Raw genomic sequence first — 20,114 nt, 5'->3', positions numbered from 1 at the left:
CTACACCTAAGTACACACACTTTGTATGTGTATAAGTAAGAAGACGACTGTTGACACAATGATTAGACAAGGGGCGCATATGCAAATATTGTATTTTCATGCATGATGTCTGCATATTCTACAGACCCCCAGACCCAGACCCTCTAGAGCTCGATTTGGAGTGAAGTTGTTCCTCTCTCTCTCTCTCTGTGTCTCGCTCTCTTTGTGTTGTGAGTGCAAATAGCGACGCACAAAAGTTTGACAAGTGAGACTAATTATTATTGGGGGTCCACACACAAAAGCCCAAAGACAGAGACAGCAGTGACATCGACATCGACATCGAGAGCTGAACTACAGGAAGTTGACAAAAGAAATAATATGCTAGCAAGTATAACAGTGTCAACTGTCATACACACACATACAGCACAGCAGAGCACAGCAAACCGTGTGTACATATCGCAATGAGACAAAATGGCATGAAACGAAACGAAAGGCTGCCGACGGTAAAATACAATACAAATACAACAACAAAAATATGCTCAAGCTGCGCACACAGAAATCTGAGCAAGGCAGACAGAGAGAGGGCAAGCATGCACAATGCGAGCGAAAGAGCGTGCGCAGCCCAGAGAGAGAGAGCGATCCAGCGACCACCTGTCCGTGCTCTGAGAGCGCAGGCAAGGCATGGCAAGCAGGCGCACACAGGAGCGACAGCAACGAACAGCGAGGCGAAAAGGAATACGAGAGGCAAATAGAAAGGGAAACGAAAACGAGTGAACGAAAATGCAGACGAATTCAAAATGCATGCAAAAAAAAAAATATAAAAAATATTATTGTATTTGATTCGATTATTGTTTTATGCTTTATTCTTTGTTTTGCATTTAGAATGCATGTACTTTGCGTTTTTTTTTTTGTTTTTAATATTACACTTACCCGTCGCTTGTGCGCAGCTTAAGTTAGCAAGCGCCAGCAGCAGCAGCGCGACGCCCGCAAGCATTTCGTTAATCCAAATTCTGTGTGCGGCGACGCGACAGCGACGTCTGCTGCGCTGTAACTGCATTGTAATCCAGTTTAAGATTTGCGTTTTTATGATTTGAGTTTTTTTTTGCTAGTCGTTGATTTTGTTATGGTAGTTGTGTAGAAGTATGTGTTGTAATTTTTATGTATGCAGTTTTGTTGTTGTTGTCTCACTTTGACTTTGGGGTTTTTATTTTTGTTTCTTTTCTCTTTTATATTTTCTTGTGTAATTCCTAATGCACTTTTATGTATTTTGCAGCCAAGCGAATAGAACAATTAAGGGCCGCCCGTTGCCGTTGGTTGTATGCAGCGACGCCGACGTCGACGCTGGCGACGGCGACATTTCCACGCGCAACCGCAACTAACTTTGAAATTGATCGACTGTAGAAGACAAAGACAGAACGCGTTGCTTCCTTTGCTCACATACACACACTGACACTTAAACACATATACGCAAATGCGTATTGGAGTCGCGTTGTTGTTGTTGTTGCTGCTGTTGTTTCTGTGCTTTTCTCTATCTCACTATCGCGAAATTAGCTTTTACTTGATTTGTTTGCACATGCACAGAACGAACACAAAAACACAGAGGACACCACACAACGTGGACAAAAAAAATAATCAAAAAAAGAATATTTGAATATTTCGATGACGATGAGCGTTAGACGATACCGATACCGAACGCGATAGCGATTATTATATTAGTCGCCGCAACGCATTCGCATGCTGCACATTTTCGCATGCGGCGGCATTAAACGCCATATTGTTGTTGCCTCTTTGAATTGCTCTCGATGCTGTTGTTGTTGTTTTCGTTTCTTTGCCTGTGGTGCGAGTTAAATTTTGCGTCGCTTTTGCACTTCACATACACATAGACGCACAGACATGCACACACACAATTGAAGCGAGGCACTCAAACAAAAAAAAAATATCCCATGCAATTGCAATTTGTGCTGACTGCTCATGCAGACTGTCCGCCTCGATATCCGTTTCGTTTCACGACTCGCAACACTTTGAGCCGCGCTCACGAGCGTCGCTTTGCCTGAACCCCGGAAAAAGACAACGACAACGACGATGATAACCGGCTCTCTCCTCTTTACGCTCTTGCGCTCACGCTCTCTTATTTCGCGCTCTTTTGCGCTCTCCGAACAGGCCACAGTGAGCCGAGATCCATTTGCAAACCGGACGCTCAACGCGCGCTCATAAGTGAGAGCAAACACAGTAGTGTATGATAGAGCAGTAATATGCTCGCTGCTTAAGTTAATGCGCGCCGCGTTGGGACACTGTAAGCAACATATTACAGTGTCGCTTGCAAGTTGCAACGTTCAGAGTCAGGAATTAATATTAATTTAATTCACATTTAAATTATACTTACTTCAAATTTAGAAAATACAGAATTGCTACTGAAAACATATTTTGAAACCCATTGACTTAACCACTCAGTACAATAAAGCATTTTACTAACCTGTTTGATTGAGCGAACAAACATTACTCTTTACTTTTTGGTGGTGCTCCTTAGAGAGCGCAGATCGTGCTCTCAGCGACAGCTACTGCGCCTGCGTCGCTGGGCTGGCTTGCATTCTTGTTGTTGCTGCTGTTGTTGTAGTTGTTGTTGATGTTGGCTGTGTCGTTATTTCTTTTCAATTTCAAAATGGCTGCAAAAATTAAATACTTGTTTTTTCCTTTTTTCATTGCGCGACGGTGCGACGATCTGCTCCGGCTATGACAGCTAAAATTGTTGTCGTTTAGTTCAGAACAAGTTCACGCTTGAACTACTGAACTGGTTCAGTCACTAGGGAACTCTGTAGATCACATAAAATGGATAATCCCAATCAAACATTGGTTTCGCAATCATTTTCGGTGGACGATACTCGAAGTCGACTTGCAAATACCCTGTTACGAAGCAGTTGTTTAATATTCGACCCGTACATACCCTGTAATGTAATTGCGTAAAATTACCAATAGCTTGAGTTTTATTTCATTTTAGGTTTTTATTTCAACTAATTTGAGTTTGTTGACTTAGGTTTTAATTGAATTAATTTTCATATTACACGAAATTTCACACTTTGCTTAGTTCTTCTGCTTTGTTGTTCTACAAACTTTTTGCATCTCATTCTTATCATTTGCTATTTGCTTTAACTTTACTTGCATTTCACATGCATATTTCGTAATGTATAATTATCATATTTACTTGGCTTAATAGGATTTCTTTTCGATATATTTTTTTTTTCATTTGACGTTTATTATTTTGTAATTGTATTTCTTTCTCTGCACTTAATTGAACTTTTAATTGAATCGCTTGACATTTTACCCAAAAGTTTCTTTTACTTTTTATTAATGTTAATTTTTTAATTTTCTTCTTTTTTTATTTAAACTTTTCGATTCATTACCTCCTTATGAACTTACGTAAAAGCTCTGCAAATAGCACAACAAAAATCAAATAGCATCGTCATCTAGTTAAAAAGTTTAAACAATAAACGTTTAAAGCGACTTTCATTCACTAGACTTGTATTAATATATTTCTATATATTAATATATATTTAATAAAAAAAATTTAATTAGTATTGGCTTAAATACACAAGTAATTTAAGAACCCAACAAATTTCACAAGGAATCATAAGGCAGCATTTCGTTTTTTTCTTTCATTATATATTTTTTTGTTTGTTTTCATTTTTATGCTTTAAAATTTGTTTTTACAATAATTTCAGTTGTTGATGTTTTTCATATTTTTTTTTTTTTTTGGTTTCTTTTGTTGTTTTCCTTTTTTGGTAGATCTCTCAAATATGTTTTACAAATTTCGCTAAGCTGTTTTGTTTTCATTTCGGTTTCTAGATTATGTTTAAAATGTTTAAATTCTTATTCTAATTTTACTTTTTTGTGTATTTTTACTATGCAGAAAAAAAAATTGCAGTGTATTACACTTGCTTTTATGTAGATATATATGTATATATATATATATAATTTTGTTTTCTTTTTTATGTACTACTTATACTCGTATGTATATCGAATTACGATTAAATATTTCATTACTTTTCTTTTACAGCTATTTAGTAAATTAAGTTAAGCGTTAAACCATCTGGCCTACATACACAAATGCGCTATATATATATACGATCCATATACATTATGATATATATACGTATATAGATATGTAATATATCAATTTGTAATTTACATATAAATACATAATTTATTTTAGGTTTTATGTCTTAGTGGCTAAAATTGAAATGGTTTCACATTGACGCTGTGCTATCGCAATTCGGTCAAGCTGATACACTGTATACCCTGTAATGAATTTGGGTGGTAGTTAAGAGACCTTTTTGTCGAAAATTGTATAACAATCGGATAATATACGTAAACATAAAGAAAAAAAATAAAGATATTGGGCAGTGAAATAATTAATTTAGATCCTTACAAGATTCTTATTTTTTTTGTGTTGGATTATATTTGACTTGGAACTAGTTCATTTTATACAGTGCCGTAACTTGACCAAATTGTAATAATAACAACGGCTTTTGCCGCAGTCGTTTTGAAGTATTTTCTAGCATGTATTTTAGTCCGTTTTGTAAGTCTAAAAATGTAATAAATTTTGGCTTAGAAAATGTTGCGGATGCTGCTGCGTTTTACTTTGGAACTAACTACAGGCAATATTATTATTTATGTTCATTTATTTATTTATTTTTTTTTCATATTATAATTTGTTTTTCGTTTTTGTTTTGTGAATAGTTTGCAATGTTTTGTGGTTTTGCTTTCAACTCGCGGTTAAAATGAACTTTTCAAGTTTCGCATTTCGATACGTTTTCGATAATTGATATAGATTTCATTTCATTTGTTCAATCGATAATCTCATCGATCTTAAAATTTGCACTATATATATATATATATATATTTGCCTTACTGACTGTTTTTTTTTTTTTCTGTTTTTCTCTTTTCATTTTCATATTCGTTTTCATTCGATTTGTTTTTTTTTTCGTTTCTTTTTTTTTGTTGCATTTTCTTGTTAAATGTTTTCTTTGCTTGAGTTTGCCATAAAATAATTAACGCTATAAATCACAATACGGTTTTTTTTATATATGATCGAATTATGTTCGAAAAAAAAACAAAAAAAAAATATTACACACACATTAGAACTGCGCTTAGTTTCCTAGGGGGAGTCTAGAGTCTAGACATTACAAATACAAATACAGATCGAATAAATATGCGCTACACTCGGCTAATGCGAGCTCCAATTGCAGTTCCGGTTCCGGTTCCGGCTCCGTCTCGAGTTCCAGTTCCAGTTCCGGCTCCGCTACTCGCTTAAACATGCGTGGCCAGCGGCCCCTTTTGTGTAACGCCCTTGCCATTGGTGGGCAGTATGAACTGCCCGGAGGGACTTTGTGCACTCTGCTGTGACCCAGCCACGCCCACGCCTCCTAAGGGGCCACCGCAGAGCGAGGGCTGTGTGAGAGGCGTGGCCGCCAGCGTATTACTGCTCGCCGTCAAATTGGAGCTGCTGCCACTGACGCTGCCAGGTCCGCCACTCGCACTGCTCCCAGCTCCAACTCCGCCACCGACTCCAACTCCAACTCCACCGCCGACTCCGGTTCCGGTTGCAGAACCCATGCTGAGGCTGGCACTCGCCCCGTAGCCGCTGCCAATGAAGTGCTTCAGGCCCCCGTTGCTGTTGGCATGCCGGGCAGCATGGTAGGGCGGTGGGGCGGGCGTGGCCGCTGGATTGGCGGTGCTCGGCGGCGGTAGCGGTGGCAAAATGGATGAATTTGTGCGTAGATACGGATTGCCGTAGATGGCGCTAAAGCGACTATCGATGCCGTTCTGCAACAGCGGTTGACCTAAAAAGAGAGAGAGAGCGAGGAGAAAAGAGAACAATGATTAATCGATTTGTTCGCATAGTTGAATTAAGAACTAGTTGTAACGATTAGCCAAGCTAGTTCTTGAACTAGTTCCGGCATGTTTTGATTTTAACTTATTGAAAGGAATCTCTTAAACAAACCTAATTAATTGAATATCATAAAAATGACTCATGTTTTGGAACTAGTTTAGCTTATTTTGCTCATATTTTAAAAGGAATTTGTTGAACAAACCTAAACAAAAAAATGACTCAGGTTTTGGAACTAGTTTTTTTTTAACAATCTTAATTAATGTTATCTTAAGAGTGTAATCGTTGAAGAAGTAGTTCTTTTAGGTAACTTATTTGAAGAACAAAACGCAGTAGCAGCTAACGAATTGATATTCTTTAATATTTGAACATGCCACAAAATTAAATTTATGTTTTTTTTAAGTACTTTGAGTGTGTTACATGTATTGCACTGAATTGTTTAGTTTAAGTTACTTATTTTTGTTAAATGCAATGAAATCAAAAATAAAATTAAAACACAAATTTCATTAAACATTTTTTTTAAAGGCTTTTTTCCATGTTGGGTAAAAAACATTGTCAAGATATTTCAATATTTGTTGGAAATTAGAATTACTTTAAAAGCAAAGTGTTTTTTTGAATTGGGAGCGTTTTCTGTATTTGATTTTCTTTATAGTTCTGATTTCCAAATTTGACTGTATTTGTTTTTTTCGTAATCTATTTTTGGTAGTTTTTTTTTCTATCCTAAGCTTGCTTTCGCATTTTATATAAGAATATGAATATGAGATGGAACTAGTTCTTTTGAAGCAATTCTTTTTCACAGATAATTTAAGAAGCTTATTCAAACTATTATGGAAAATAATCATTCTCAAGGCTATAAGTTGAATGTAGTCAGTGTTGAACTAGTTTAATGAACTAGTTCTTTTGTTGGTTTTGAAACTTACCCAGAAATCCGTTGGCCTGCGATGTCTGTGGCTGCTGCTGGTGCAGCTCGTGACGCTGATTGCGTGGCAAGCTGGCCCCACTTCCGCCCATGGTGGTCGATGTGACAACACCACCGCCGCCAGCCGCTGAGGTTGCCACATTGGCTGCATAGTGGGGCAAGGTGGCTGAGTTGATGCCACCGCCACCGCCACCGCCGACACCGACGCCGCCGGCTTTCGGCTTGCCACTGTCGGTGGGCGGACTGTAGTCGAGAGCGTATTCAAAGTACGGCGCATAGCCATTGGTGGTGCTCTCCTTGTAGGCCTGCTCCTGTTGATTCTTCAGATTCTTGATGTGACACTGGCGATTGTAACGCTCGCCATAATCGCCCGAGAAGCGTTCGTCGAACTTAACGGGACCAGCGAGTGGAACACCCAAGGTGGCGCCCTTCATTTGCACATCCGGCATTGGCGTCTGGGTGAGATTGATGGCGAGGCCATCGTTGCCCGCCTCGGAGTACTCCACATCGTAGGCCTTGGAGCGCAGTTCGCTCTTCAGTTCGTTGAGCTTATCGCCGCCACGCGATGCCTCCGGTATAACATCGGCTGGCATTGGCTTCTTGCGACTGCGTCGCTTGCCATACACGATCACAATCATCACGATCAGCAGCACAATGGCCACCGTTGAGATCGATCCCAAGACGACGAGGACAACGGGTATGCTGCCCGGTTCGGGAACAAGTGTAATCATCAGCGAATCACCGCCATACGAATTCAGTACGGTGCAATTGTATTTGCCATAATGCGTCGATCGGCTCTCCTTGATGATCAGTGCAGCACGCACGCCCTCGGGCAGATGATGCTCCTCGAATATGTAGATATCCGGATCGGCGCTGCTCATGTTAATCAACTTCCCCTCAAAGGACCAGAGGATATGCTCTGCCTTCGGTATGCTAAAGGCCAGACAATCGATCTTTGCCCGCGAGCCAACGGCACCGAATTGCACCTTTTGTGAGGTGATGATCGGTGCACGTTTCACATAGATCGTGGCCTCGGCACCGATCTCGGAAAAACCCTCGACCGTCGCCTTACAGAAGTAACGTCCCGCCGTATTGCTGCTCACCTTGATCTTCAGTTCCGGTGAGTTTCCCACAACCTTAAGAGAGAGAGCGAGAGAGAGGAATTTAGCTCGAGTTTATCGCTTGGTATTTTATTGAACTTACCCGATCGGAGTTCTCGCTGATCCATTCGATCTTCGGCGCAGGATTTCCGGCCACTTCACAGCGCATCGTTACAGTGGCGCCCAAGTCCGCCTCCTTGCTGGCGGGTCGTTGTCGAAACACGGGACCATCTGCACAAACAAATAGAAAGTTCTTTAGTAAAGGTTTTTTGAAGGTGTCAAAGAATGCAGCCAACTTACAGCTGATGTCGAGTGTTTCGGTTTCCTCGCTCTTGCCAACGGCATTGACCACTTCGCATTTGACGATCGCCTCGTCATATTGTCGCGTTACATTGTGTATGATCTATGGAAGAAGCAAACAGGGATTAATTAGGAGAGAAAACAAATATTTAGCTAGCTTCTTGTTCACTAAACTGTTGACTACTGTCAAGAAATCATTAATTTTAATTCAAATTTTCCTTGCAACAAAATTGATTGTATCCCAATTTGGTTTTGTAAACCTTTAAATTATTATCTGCACTTTTGATATTTATATATTTTAAAATTATTAATTTTAAAAGAGTGAACGTAAATGAGTTAATGAGAAATCGCTTTTTTTTTTGGCATACTTCAATTTTATGTTAATGAACAAATTGTCTGAACATTTTTCTTTAAATCAAATCTGAATTATGTAACACATTAATCAAATCGCTTAAATTCAATTTACAACTTTATCAAGTTTCGTTTCTTTAATGTTATACTTTAAATTACTTTTTGGAATAGAGTGATGTAAAAGAAAAATCGGGGTTTTTATTCATATTTCAATTATTAAGTTAAAAAATAAATTTTCTGCAAAATGTTCTTTCAAATGGAATCATTTTAATCAAATCTCTTAGATTTCAGGTTTAGCTTTATTTAGATTCATTTTATATATTTGAATGAAATTTTATTAAATTAAGTATAAAGAGATATTCTAGAAAACTTTAAAGAACTTTTCGGCATTTCTATTTAAATCAAATATAATGATTTTATTTTTGACTTAAACTTCATTGTTATGGTATATTTTATAAAATGTCATCATATGGATTAAGTACCCCATAAAGAGATACATATGTAGGTATTGTATAAATAATTATTTGCTCAATAATGTTCTATTTAACGAAATTGAATTTTTCAATCTACCCATAAAGTTATGTAGAACTTTTCATTGGGAATATCAGAAAAGGTGTCAAATCATTTATGAAATATTCGTTTAACAGTCTCGACTTAATTTCCAATTCCCTAATTTCAAGTCACATACTTACCATTTTGGTGGTAAAGTCACCAGTCATGAGCTCGTCATTGATGAACCAGCGATAGTTGACCTCGTGCGGATTCGCATCCGCCTGGCAGCCGAGAATGACCTCAGAGCCCTCCAGGATGCGTCCCTCGGCGAGAGCACCGCCCACCACTGAAACGGACACCTTGGGCGCATACTTCACCTCAAGCAGCACCTTGGCTGAGCGATATGTGCGATCGGCGGTGTTTTGCGCCTGACACGTGATTGTCGTATTGTGATATTTCTTTTTGGGCGCCAGCTTGAGGACGGATTTGGTGGTGACGCGTCTGGAATCGGCGAGCGGTTCAAAGAAACTCTCGGCGGTGAGGACATTGCCCAGGCCATCGATCCAGGTGATTTCCGCAGCTGGTTTGCCGCCCACCGACACGCATTCGAGTTCAATTTCACGATCCTCGGTGGTCACCAGATAGTCACCCTGTAGTATCTTTGGCGCCTCGGGTGGCACAAGGACCGTCAGATTGGCGAATCGCGATCGTATGCCCTGCTCACCCTGTGGCCCGGGTCCCACCTGGCATTGGTATTTGGCATCGTCGTCGAGCATCAGCGGATAAATGTCGAGCGAGAAATCGCCCTCCTCATCGCTGCCCACCATCGAGTAGCGCTCGAAGCCGCTGAGATTGCGATGTTGGCCGAGGCCAAAGTCATCCTTGGTCCATTGCAGTGCACCGACCTTTTGCATGACGCGACACGGCAGCGTGACGCGTGAGCCGACGACAGCGGTCTGATCCTGTGGCTCCATGGCAAAGTGTTGGCCTCCATCGCCGTGTCCTTTGATTTTTGTCGTTTCGTCGCTGTTGCCCGCATTGTTGTTGCTGTTGCTGCTGCCACTCGAGGAGGAGGAGGAGTCGCTGTAGTGTGAGTTCTGGTTCGATTTGTTGCCCTTCTTTGACTTGGCCAGCGTGGCATTTGGCAGGACGAGCAGCGTGGCAAGCAGGAGCAGAGTCAGCAGGGGCTGACGATATGGCAACATCGTGATTAGGCGCGTTGCAAGTCGCCTTTATTCGTGCTGCAAGTAGAAAGAAACAACAAAACGGTTTATTTAAAGTAAATTCATGATTTTTCTCTAATGTTTTAAACTAGTCAATATTCACTGTAGTTGGTGTAAAAGTAAATTCCAATTTAATTTCACCAACAGTTGGTTGTTGGCAGGCTTAGCTGGGACACACACCATAAGCAAGTAGTGAACGATTACCAAGCAGTATACTGCTTTGTCAGTTGTTCTGCGCCAAGCAGTTTCGTTACTGCTTGCTGCAGCGCACATGGAGTTCATTTAAAATTGCTTTAACAGCACTTGCATTTTCCCTCTCGCTTGCACAATTTTCTAATCACTCTTTTTGCTGTTTGTTTATCCCATTGCAATGGTAAAATATGCAGTTAAAGTTGTGGCATGTCAAATTCTACAGCAGCTGAATAATTTTGGTTGAATTGCTGCCAGCCTGCTGGCTCACAATTTGTGGGTCAAGTTTAGTCAAATGAAAGGGAAATGCGCGAAAATTGTGAAAAGCAGCGCAAGCAATGCAAACAAATAACAGCTAGAAATCTCTGCGTGTGTGTGTGTGTGTGTCAGTCAAGCAATCAAGTGCAGGCAAGTAGCAAATGAAACTGCAACTGTAACTGTAACTGTGAATGGTTCCGCCGTGAAATTGAAACATATACACGAAAACACACACACACATACGTACATACACTTGCACAGTGGTCCGATTCATCAGTTCAACATGGTCACATGCCACACGGGCATTTGCAGCTGCACCCACTCGAAAACACACGGTCTGCCCCCTTCTCTACCCCTCTCCCAGCACATGTCATGTGCGCCCTGTGTGGTTTGGCCTTGGCATTTGTGGCTTTTGCGACTATTACTCGCACTGCAGCAACAGCAGCAGCAGCAAGCACTTGTTTTTGCTTTCTTTAATATGTGTATGCATATATATTTTTAATGTCAATCAAAACACACAAAAGATATTTAATAAACACACAACCACACACTGCAGTGGCAAGCAGCTTGTCCAAGCAGTGCACATGCCTGCTGTGAAAGCAGTTGCTTCATTAAAAAGCAAAGCATACTTTTGGGCTGTCCACTTGAAATCAATTAGTACTTGAGACGCGAGACGCGATTTTGACCCAGTAGAGTTGTTCCATAGAATTGGCATTCACGCACGCAAAGGTTAAATACAGTAGTTATTTTGGGCATGGTTTACTTGACTTGCATTGTACATATTTATACATATTGGACAACAACACTTGGCAGTGACTCAGTCAGTTAACAAGTTGTGTTTACTCAAAAGTGTAGCATACATTTGGGCTTCAATTTAAATGTTACACATTTGAATTTATTAAATAACGAACTTTAGTTAGTTTGTGTTATTAGGTGTGCAACTAAATAAGTTAGCGAAAACGAAATTATTTGTATACGCTTTGAGAGGCAATTAGTGATTATATTTCAGCCATACAAATAGCAGTTGCCTCTGTACTACGTTTTAGTCAAGGTGACATTTTAAAATGGCTTAAACACCATTAAAATTGAGGGGGGAGGTGGGTGTGGAAGGAAGGTGGTGCTGCTGCTGCTGCTCGAGGAGCTGCAAAAGTGGTTCGTTTGCTGTATCATTTTTCATGACTTGATTTGGTTAGCTGTCCCACCTCCCTCTCTCTTCCTTTACCTCGCACACTCTTTTACTCACTTAGCACACACACACACACACACACACACACATGCACAGGTGTAGAGCGAAGAACATATGTTGCACTGTGTTGTTGCAGTGGCGTTAACGTGGCACGTCTAACGGTAATGCTAACGATTTCATCAAGTTATCGCCGAGTCGCGGCACAAAACGCTGAAGGACATCGCAACCAGCTTGTGCACCAGCTGACCCGGGCAAACTGTCTCTCTGCCTCTGCCTCTGCCTCTGCCCCTGTCCCCCACTCCTCATTCAGTTTGGGGCACATCCTCCTTGCCACACACACACACACACACACTCAAAGTGTGGCGCTTGCCTTCATTTCATTTCATTTCATTTTTGTTTCTCGTTTTTGCTGCTGCTTCTATTTTGAGTTGCCTTTTTTTTTGCTTTTTGTGTGTGTTTGTTGTTGCTTCTTCCACTTTTGCTGCTGCTTGTTTACCTGGCCCATGATTTACGGCATTTGCACTTTCGCGTGTATATATACATATATATCTCTGTGTGTGTGCGTGCCGGTCTCGGTCTGAGTCGGACTTCGTCTATGGCCAAGCCACAGACCTGGATTCGCATTCGCATCGCGTTGGCCAGCATGTGATAGCAAACACACACCCCCCCTTCTCCCTACTGGAGTGCCACCCGCAATATGCTCGTCTAAATTATTAAAAATTATAATAAAATTTTTATGACCATTAAAGGGCCAGCATGCTTAGAGAGAGCAAACTCTCTCTCTCTCTCTCTCTCTCTCTTGTCTGACTCGAGCTTATACCATTTTAATATATACTTAAATATATATTTATTATTCTGCTACTACTTCTACTTCTTTTTTTTTGTTCGTTCGTTCGTCGCGTTCCTCGGTTTATTTTATTTCAATTTTTTGTGTGTTTGTTGGTTTTGCCTGCTTTTAGTGGCCTTAGTCCTGTGAGTGTGTGTGTGTGTGTGTGTGCGGCGAAAAGTTGTACAGGAAATGACTCGACATGATTTTATACACACACACACACACACACACACACATAACTTTTGCTTTTAGCTGCTTTAGGTCTTTTGGTTAGTTAACTGAACCTCTATTCTGGGCTCAATGGGTTTCCGTTCCCATTCCCATTCCCAATACGCATTCCTTCCTCCCTCCCTCCCTCCTTTGAGCAACTTCCTATTTCATCCATTCGACTTCCTAGAAGACTCGATGTCGCCTTCTCATTAGCTTCAACTTTTCGTTATAGTTATGGCCAATTAATAAGTATGCATAAAAAGCATACGAGTGTAAAAGCCAATTAATGTCAAAGATATCGCGAGTTATTGGTTAATAAAATAATGGAATCATTAAGAAAGAATTGCGATTATTATTAGCTGTTGATGACTAACAGATTAAAGTTCTGTTCTTTACCAATTAATCCACATTCAATTTAATGTCATTTTTTTACTTGAATTAAAATCGGAATTTCAGAAAAAGCAAACAAAGAAATTTAAAGTAAGGAAAATAAAGATAAAGTTGATCATTTTCATGCTTCCATAAATTGAAATAAGAAATTTTAGTAATTTAAAATGTAATGCCATTTTTTTTACTTGAATTAAAAACAGAATTTCAGGCAAAAGCAAAAAAAGATTAAGTTGATGATTTTCATTACTACTACTATTACTACAATTTTTATTATTAAAGACAAACTTGATGATTTTTATAAGAATTTTAGTAATTTAAAATGTAATGCCATTTTTTTTACTTGAATTAAAAACAGAATTTTAAGAAAAGCAAACAAAGAATTTTTAAGTAAAATAAAAAACATAAAAATAATGATTTTCATGATTTCATAAATTGAAATAATAATTTTATTACTACTACTATTATTATTAAAGACAAACTTGATGATTTTCATACTTTCATAAATTGAAATAAGAAATTGAAGAAAATAAAAAAGATAAAAATTATGATTTTCATGATTTCATAAATTCAATTGTGAATTGATGATAATTTTCATACATTCATAAATTGAAATAAGATTTTTTAGTAATTTAAAGTCTGATGCACTTGGATGTAAAAGATTCGCGATCAAGTTGATGAATTGCAAATTGATTTCATTAAATATATGTCATTTGATTTCACATAAAGTAACTGCTTTAATGGGCGTTTTGCAGGCGATACTGCAAATGGAAACAACCTTCTTCTTCTTCTTTTTATTTTTTATCATTTTTGTGTGTGTTTTTTTGCAACAGTTTTCCGCTTGCAAAACTGAAGTCCGGACAACTGCGTGCCACTTGAAAATTGAGTTAAAGTCTGCAGAGTTTGCGGCACACACACACACACAGACACACACACACACACACACACACACACACACACACACACACACACACACACACACACACACACACACACACTAGAACTGTAGTTGCAGCAGTCGCAGCGAGTTGAAGCGAATTGAGACGAATTGAGGCGAATTGGGGCGAATTGAATTGCTGGGAATCGAGTTGCGTATAATGATATTAACATTTGACATGTCAGGACATACAACTTTAGTGGCAGGACCTTGCCAATTGCCACTTGCCCGCCCGTCCCCTCTCTTAACTCTCTCTATCTCTATCTCTCTCTCGCTCTTCGCTGCGCGTGTGCACAAACACAAAGGCAAAGGCAAAGGCAAAGGAAAGAGACAGCACACACCAATACAATCGCAGCTACGACACACGGATATGCGCATATATTAAGCGGAGACGAACCTTTGCTTAGCTGATCCTTTCTCTTCTTTATTCGTTATTCTTTATTCGTTATACGTTATTCGGTTTTCGTTATTCGTTATTCGTTCGGCGCTGGGCACTGCTGCTTATAATATGCAGGATTTTGTTATTAATATTCAATTAAAGGGTCGTTCTCTCCTTCTCCTCCACCTCCTCCTTCTCCTCCTCCACCTCCTACTCCTTCACCTTCATCTCCTTCAATATTAAGGCAAACTCATATAACAAAGCTGACTACTGATGAGCATGCTCAACTCTGAAATACCCGTAGCAACACTTTCAAATATTATTGAGATAGAAAACTTGTTAGTTAAATAAATGTTTATTACATATTATATCTATGAGCTATATAATATGATATATGTTCATTTAACTATTATTATATTGAGGTATAAATAAATTCTATATATAAAAAACTAGTTTTTGGCAGATTTATTACAACAAAGTTGATGATATATCAACAAAAATTGGTAGAAAATAAAAATGAAGTGCTATTTGGGAAATTATCTATATAAAGTAAAAAAAAAAACATATACTAAAACATTTTTTTATTTTCAGTAAAGATTAATATTATAGCTCTTGATTACCACTTTAATTTGGGCTAAGAATGATTTTAAGATTATTTTTCTGTCTTAAAATAAATTCAAAAATAATTCATACGCAAACCAAAAAAATTAACAAAAAATTAATAAAGAACATATATAATATAAGAAATTCGTTTTTGGCATATTTATTATACAAAAAATTTCGGTATATCAACAAGAAAAGTTAAAAATAAAGATAAGTGCTATTTTTATGACGAACAGTTTTTTTTTTTTTATATTTAGTATATTTTATGTTATTTTTAAGTTGAGCAATAAAATGAATTTCTTCATAGCATTCGATTACTGTGAAATTTTCAGAATTTAATAAGAATGTTGTTAAACTAAAATTGCCAAATTTTTCAAAATGTCTTTAAAGTAAAATTCAGAGCTAATTTAGAATGTTGTTAAACAAAAATTCAGAATTTATTTAGAATGTTGTGAAACAAAAATTAAAAATTCATTTTAAAGGCTGTTAAACTAAAATTCAGAATTTATTTAGAATATTGTTAAACAAAAATTCAGAATTTTTATAGAATGTTGTTAAGCTAAAATTAAGAAATCATTTTTTAAGGCTGTTAAACAAAAATGTAGAATTTATTTAGAGTGTTGTTAAATTGAAATTCAGAATTTTTATTGAATGTTGTTAAACTAAAATTCGAGTCTCTGTAATACGATCTTATCGCCTTTTCTTTTGATGTCCAACAAGTTAATTTGTAATTTCTTTAGTGGATAAAACCCTAAATTAAATTTTTTCGCTTGATTGTCGGGTATAAAAAGAGTTTTGTCGCTTTGGCAGTCTTGGGAAAATGCTTGATGAATTTATTGGGTCACGCCCCCAAGCTCCCCCCCAAAAGCTCTTCCAAAACGTCTTTAGCCTCCTCCAACATCTTGTCAGCGTCATGTGGCAGAGTGCCTCTAATTTATGGCACACACACACACACACTCGCACACACTCGCACACACATAAAAGAACAACAAAAATCGTTGGAAAATTTGATTAGAATTTCGTTTTTGGGGAAAAGTGTGGAAAAACAATTTAATGGGCCGTTTATGCGATTTTCTAATTGTTTATTCAGTGCAACAAGCAGTCGCCTCTAGCATCAACTCTTCTGGGGCAAGGAGGGAGTGGGTAAAGGGTAAAGGGTAAAGGGGAAAGGGGAGGGGGCGTGCCAGCATCTTTTGTCGCTCAACGTGCTGCGGTTTTGCCTTCAACTTTTGTTGTAAACTTCCGCTGCCAAAGGATAATAAACACATGACAAGCAGGCAAAGGCCCCCAGCAGACAGTCAGCGAACACACACACACACACACACACACATACTGCAAGTGTGCGTGTTTGTTTGTGTTTGTGTGTCATTAGCGTTTTCGTGCCATGTGTTTCAGTTTTTCCGCTGCCGCTGCCGCAGTTGCTTTTTTGCGGCGGCATTTTCCGCACGTGCGTTGCCACAACAACAACAACAACAGCAGCAACAACAACAACAACAACAACAGCAACAACAACTGCGAACAGAATTGCTTACCTTCTAGTTACAACAACAACAACAACAACAATGTTGACAATGCCTGCAATTACAATAAACAAAACAAAACGCAGCAAATGCTAACGGCTCTTCCGTTTCATGCGGGGGGGGAAGGGGGAGTAAAAGCAAATGGAAAATGGAGGAAATGAAGAAAAAGGGCGCAAAAGGGAAGCTGCGCTGGAGTAGAGCAGAGCACTCAATGGCAAACATTGCCCACTCGAAGGCAGAGCAAAGAAATGCCACTAATTACATTCAATTATCAGTGCAAACGATACCAAAATGTGCAAACTACAGGGTATATACTATATATATCTATATGTATAAGTACTATGCATCCACCACCCAAAAAAAAAAGTAATATAAACAAAATAAATGACCTTAATGGCGTGCAATTATTGGCGAGCAACTTGGCTAAATGTGCCAAAGAAATGAACAAAATCATTTTTATAGAGGGTATAAATTGCAATTTATAGCATAATTTAATATAATGTTGCAGTTATCGTTTATTATAAATGTGCAGGGTATATCCTTGTCGAGTATTCAACTTAATGTATTCATATTTCTTTATTATAATCTATCTGTCTATCTAACTGTCTAAATATCTAACTATCAATCTATTTTTCCCATCTTTCCATCTTTCCATCTTTCTATCTGTCTATCTTACTATCTTTCTATCATTCTTTCTTTTTATTTATATATCATTCTATCTTTCTATCTAACTATCAATCTATTTTTGTATCTTACTATCTTTCCATCTCTCTATCTTTCTATCTTTCTATCTTTCCATATTTCTATCTTTAAATTTTCTATCAAAATATCTAACTATCAATCTATTTTTTTTATTTTACTATCTTTCCATTTCTCTATCTTTCTATCTATCTATCTTTCAATATTTCTATCTTTCTATCTAAACATTTTATTCAGCTTTAAGTTTATGAACTTTTTTTAAAGGGTATATATTAGTCAAACAATTGCTATGAAAACAAACAAATATCAAAAGAGTGTTTGAATTATTCTTAAAATTCACTTTAGCATTTCAGTGCATTGAATGATGAACAGCAAAAATACCAAAGAAAATACTGATTCAAGCGTTAATAGAGTTGAAAGTACTATGAATTGGGAATTATGATATATGTAGTATTAAATACTCCTACTTTTAAAATTGATTAATTATGAGATTCCAAAGGTACAAGCAGCAAAAAGTTTCAATAAAATATGTTATATGCAATATATGTCTTTAAAATATACTATAAATGTACTATGTATGTACTAGAAGCTGAAATTAAAGCACAGTAAATATAAAATAAAGTATGTTAACAACAAAAAATATAACAGAAATATACTAAAAACATTTAAAATGAATTTAATTATTCAATTATAATAAGTTTTGATGAGATTGAATCGGCACAAGCATCGGACAAAGCTTAGTAACAATGAAAAATATGGTATATGCAGTATGTGCTAGCAAAAATATACTATAAATATACTGAATGCTCTAGAAGCAAACCATTACAATGCAGTAACAATAAAATTGAGTAAATGCGAGTCAAAAATATACAAGAAATATACCGAAAACATTAAAACTGAATTTAATTATTCAATAAAGTAATTGAATGGTCTAAATTGATTAAGAATTTAAGTAAAATATACCAGAAATATACTGAATACACTACTAATACTGAATTTAATTATTCAATAAAGTAATTGAATGGTCTAAATAGATTAAGAATTTAAGTAAAATATACCAGAAATCTACTGAATACTGCATTTCATTATTCAATAATAGCTTAAGAAATTGAAGATTGAATTAAGAAATGCAACCAACATTATTTTCAGTATATTCAGTATTTAGTATATTAATTTATTTAATAATATAATAAATGTCGCTTGAGCCTCTCTTGCTTAATTTCTTAATATAGCAAATATAATGAATAAACTTATTTATGAAATGAACTGAGAAATGCTCCAAGTTCCACATGAAATATACTAAGTTTAACTGCAGTATATTAATTTGAAATAAAGTGGGCGTGTGAATGCGACCAAGTTTTACATTGTGGCTGTTTGGCTTATGGCTAGAGGAGGAGGAGAAATAGGAGAAGGGGCGTGGCATTGCATAGAGCGTTGTATCGGGTGAGTTCATCGCAATTGTTATTAGCTCACCTCGAATGATTCTTATCGGTTGCATTTGCAAACATAAACCTTGCACCTAAGCGCCATCTATGGTAAATATTTGTCAGCTCGCACTTTGGCTGAGCTGAGCTGAGCTCAGTTTGTTGTTGTTGTTGTTGTTGTTGCTGTTGTTTCTATTGTTGGCTATAAACATACTACATATAGTCGCAGTCGACGTTGACGCTGACGTCGCTGCTGGCGTCGCAGTCGGCAACGCTTTGGTTTATTGTTATAGCGCAAACAATTTCATGTCATCCGCAATTAGGCAGACTTTGAGCTGCGCAACGGGACAAAGGTGAGCAGAAGAGATGAAGCGGGGGAGGGGGTGGGAGGGGGAGGTGCTTCGACGGGGCTTCAGGCTTAGGCTTCACGAGACGCGAGGCTCCGCTGGTCGCGTTATTATCGATTTAATTGCGAGCTGCCGCAGAGCAAAGCCCCACACACACATATGACGAGGGGCGGAGGTGGACGGGGGGAGGGGATAGGGGAGGGGGCGTGGCACACCCCTAAGGGGACAGTTGGGGGTGCTTGTCTGTTATTTAGCCGGCAACGTCATATGCAAAAACATTAAACGAAAAAAACGCAGAGCGAGACAGCAACAGCAAAGAGAGAGAGAGAGAGAGAGAGAGAGAGAGAGAGAGAGCGAAAGCTAGTGCAAAATTGAATACAATGTAAGAACGCAGTGTAGTACAACAACAACACGCCAGCACTCACGAAACACTCATATGCACTCATTCACACACTCATTCAGAGTGAATGTGTGGAGTCATTTATTACACGCAATTTCTAGTTGTAGTTGTATTTTTCCTTTTTTTTTGTTTTTTGTCGTTTCATTCTTGGTTTCAGTTTCAGTCTTTTTGAGTAGTATGAGTGCATGCCCAGGTATTCATATTCACTGCGAGTTGTGTCCATTTAAATTAATTAATGTTAAGTGCCAAGCAAAAAAAAAAGTACCAAAATAGTTTCTTGAATGTATTTTTAGTAAATGACATTTATAGCGAATTATAATATAAATTTGTGAATAAATATGAATAATAAATGAATGAATGTATTTTTAGCAAATAAAATTCTTGCCAAATTATTATATGGAATTGTGAATAATTATGAATGAATGAATAATTGTATTTTTAGCTAACAGATTCATAGGAAGTTATAATATGAAAATGTGAATAAAAATGAATAAACGA

The 20,114-nt window shown here is 37.7% G+C and overlaps 2 protein-coding genes across 2 annotated transcripts in view; both read right to left on the bottom strand.

Annotated features, from left to right (window-relative positions):
- The window catches only part of LOC133849391 (neurogenic locus Notch protein), a 44,724-nt gene extending 42,712 nt beyond the window's left edge, over window positions 1–2,012 (bottom strand). Inside the window, exon 1 of the mRNA XM_062285437.1 lies at window positions 910–2,012. Coding sequence (XP_062141421.1) covers window positions 910–1,036 — 127 coding nt within the window. The 5' untranslated portion in view covers window positions 1,037–2,012. The remainder of the gene's footprint in view (window positions 1–909) is intronic.
- Window positions 2,013–3,768: 1,756 nt separating this feature from the next.
- LOC133849392 (irregular chiasm C-roughest protein) overlaps window positions 3,769–20,114 on the bottom strand; it is a 65,633-nt gene continuing 49,287 nt past the window's right edge. Inside the window, exons 2-6 of the mRNA XM_062285438.1 lie at window positions 9,226–10,266; window positions 8,183–8,285; window positions 7,986–8,113; window positions 6,784–7,918; window positions 3,769–5,816 (exon numbers count right to left, since the gene is read on the bottom strand). Coding sequence (XP_062141422.1) covers window positions 5,284–5,816; window positions 6,784–7,918; window positions 7,986–8,113; window positions 8,183–8,285; window positions 9,226–10,230 — 2,904 coding nt within the window. The 5' untranslated portion in view covers window positions 10,231–10,266 and the 3' untranslated portion in view covers window positions 3,769–5,283. The remainder of the gene's footprint in view (window positions 5,817–6,783; window positions 7,919–7,985; window positions 8,114–8,182; window positions 8,286–9,225; window positions 10,267–20,114) is intronic.

This window comes from Drosophila sulfurigaster, chromosome X (genome assembly GCF_023558435.1).
Source record: "Drosophila sulfurigaster albostrigata strain 15112-1811.04 chromosome X, ASM2355843v2, whole genome shotgun sequence".
NCBI classification, from domain to species: Eukaryota; Metazoa; Arthropoda; class Insecta; order Diptera; family Drosophilidae; genus Drosophila; species Drosophila sulfurigaster.
Note: the sequence above shows the minus strand (reverse complement) of the source record. Positions and strands in the feature narration are given on the sequence as shown.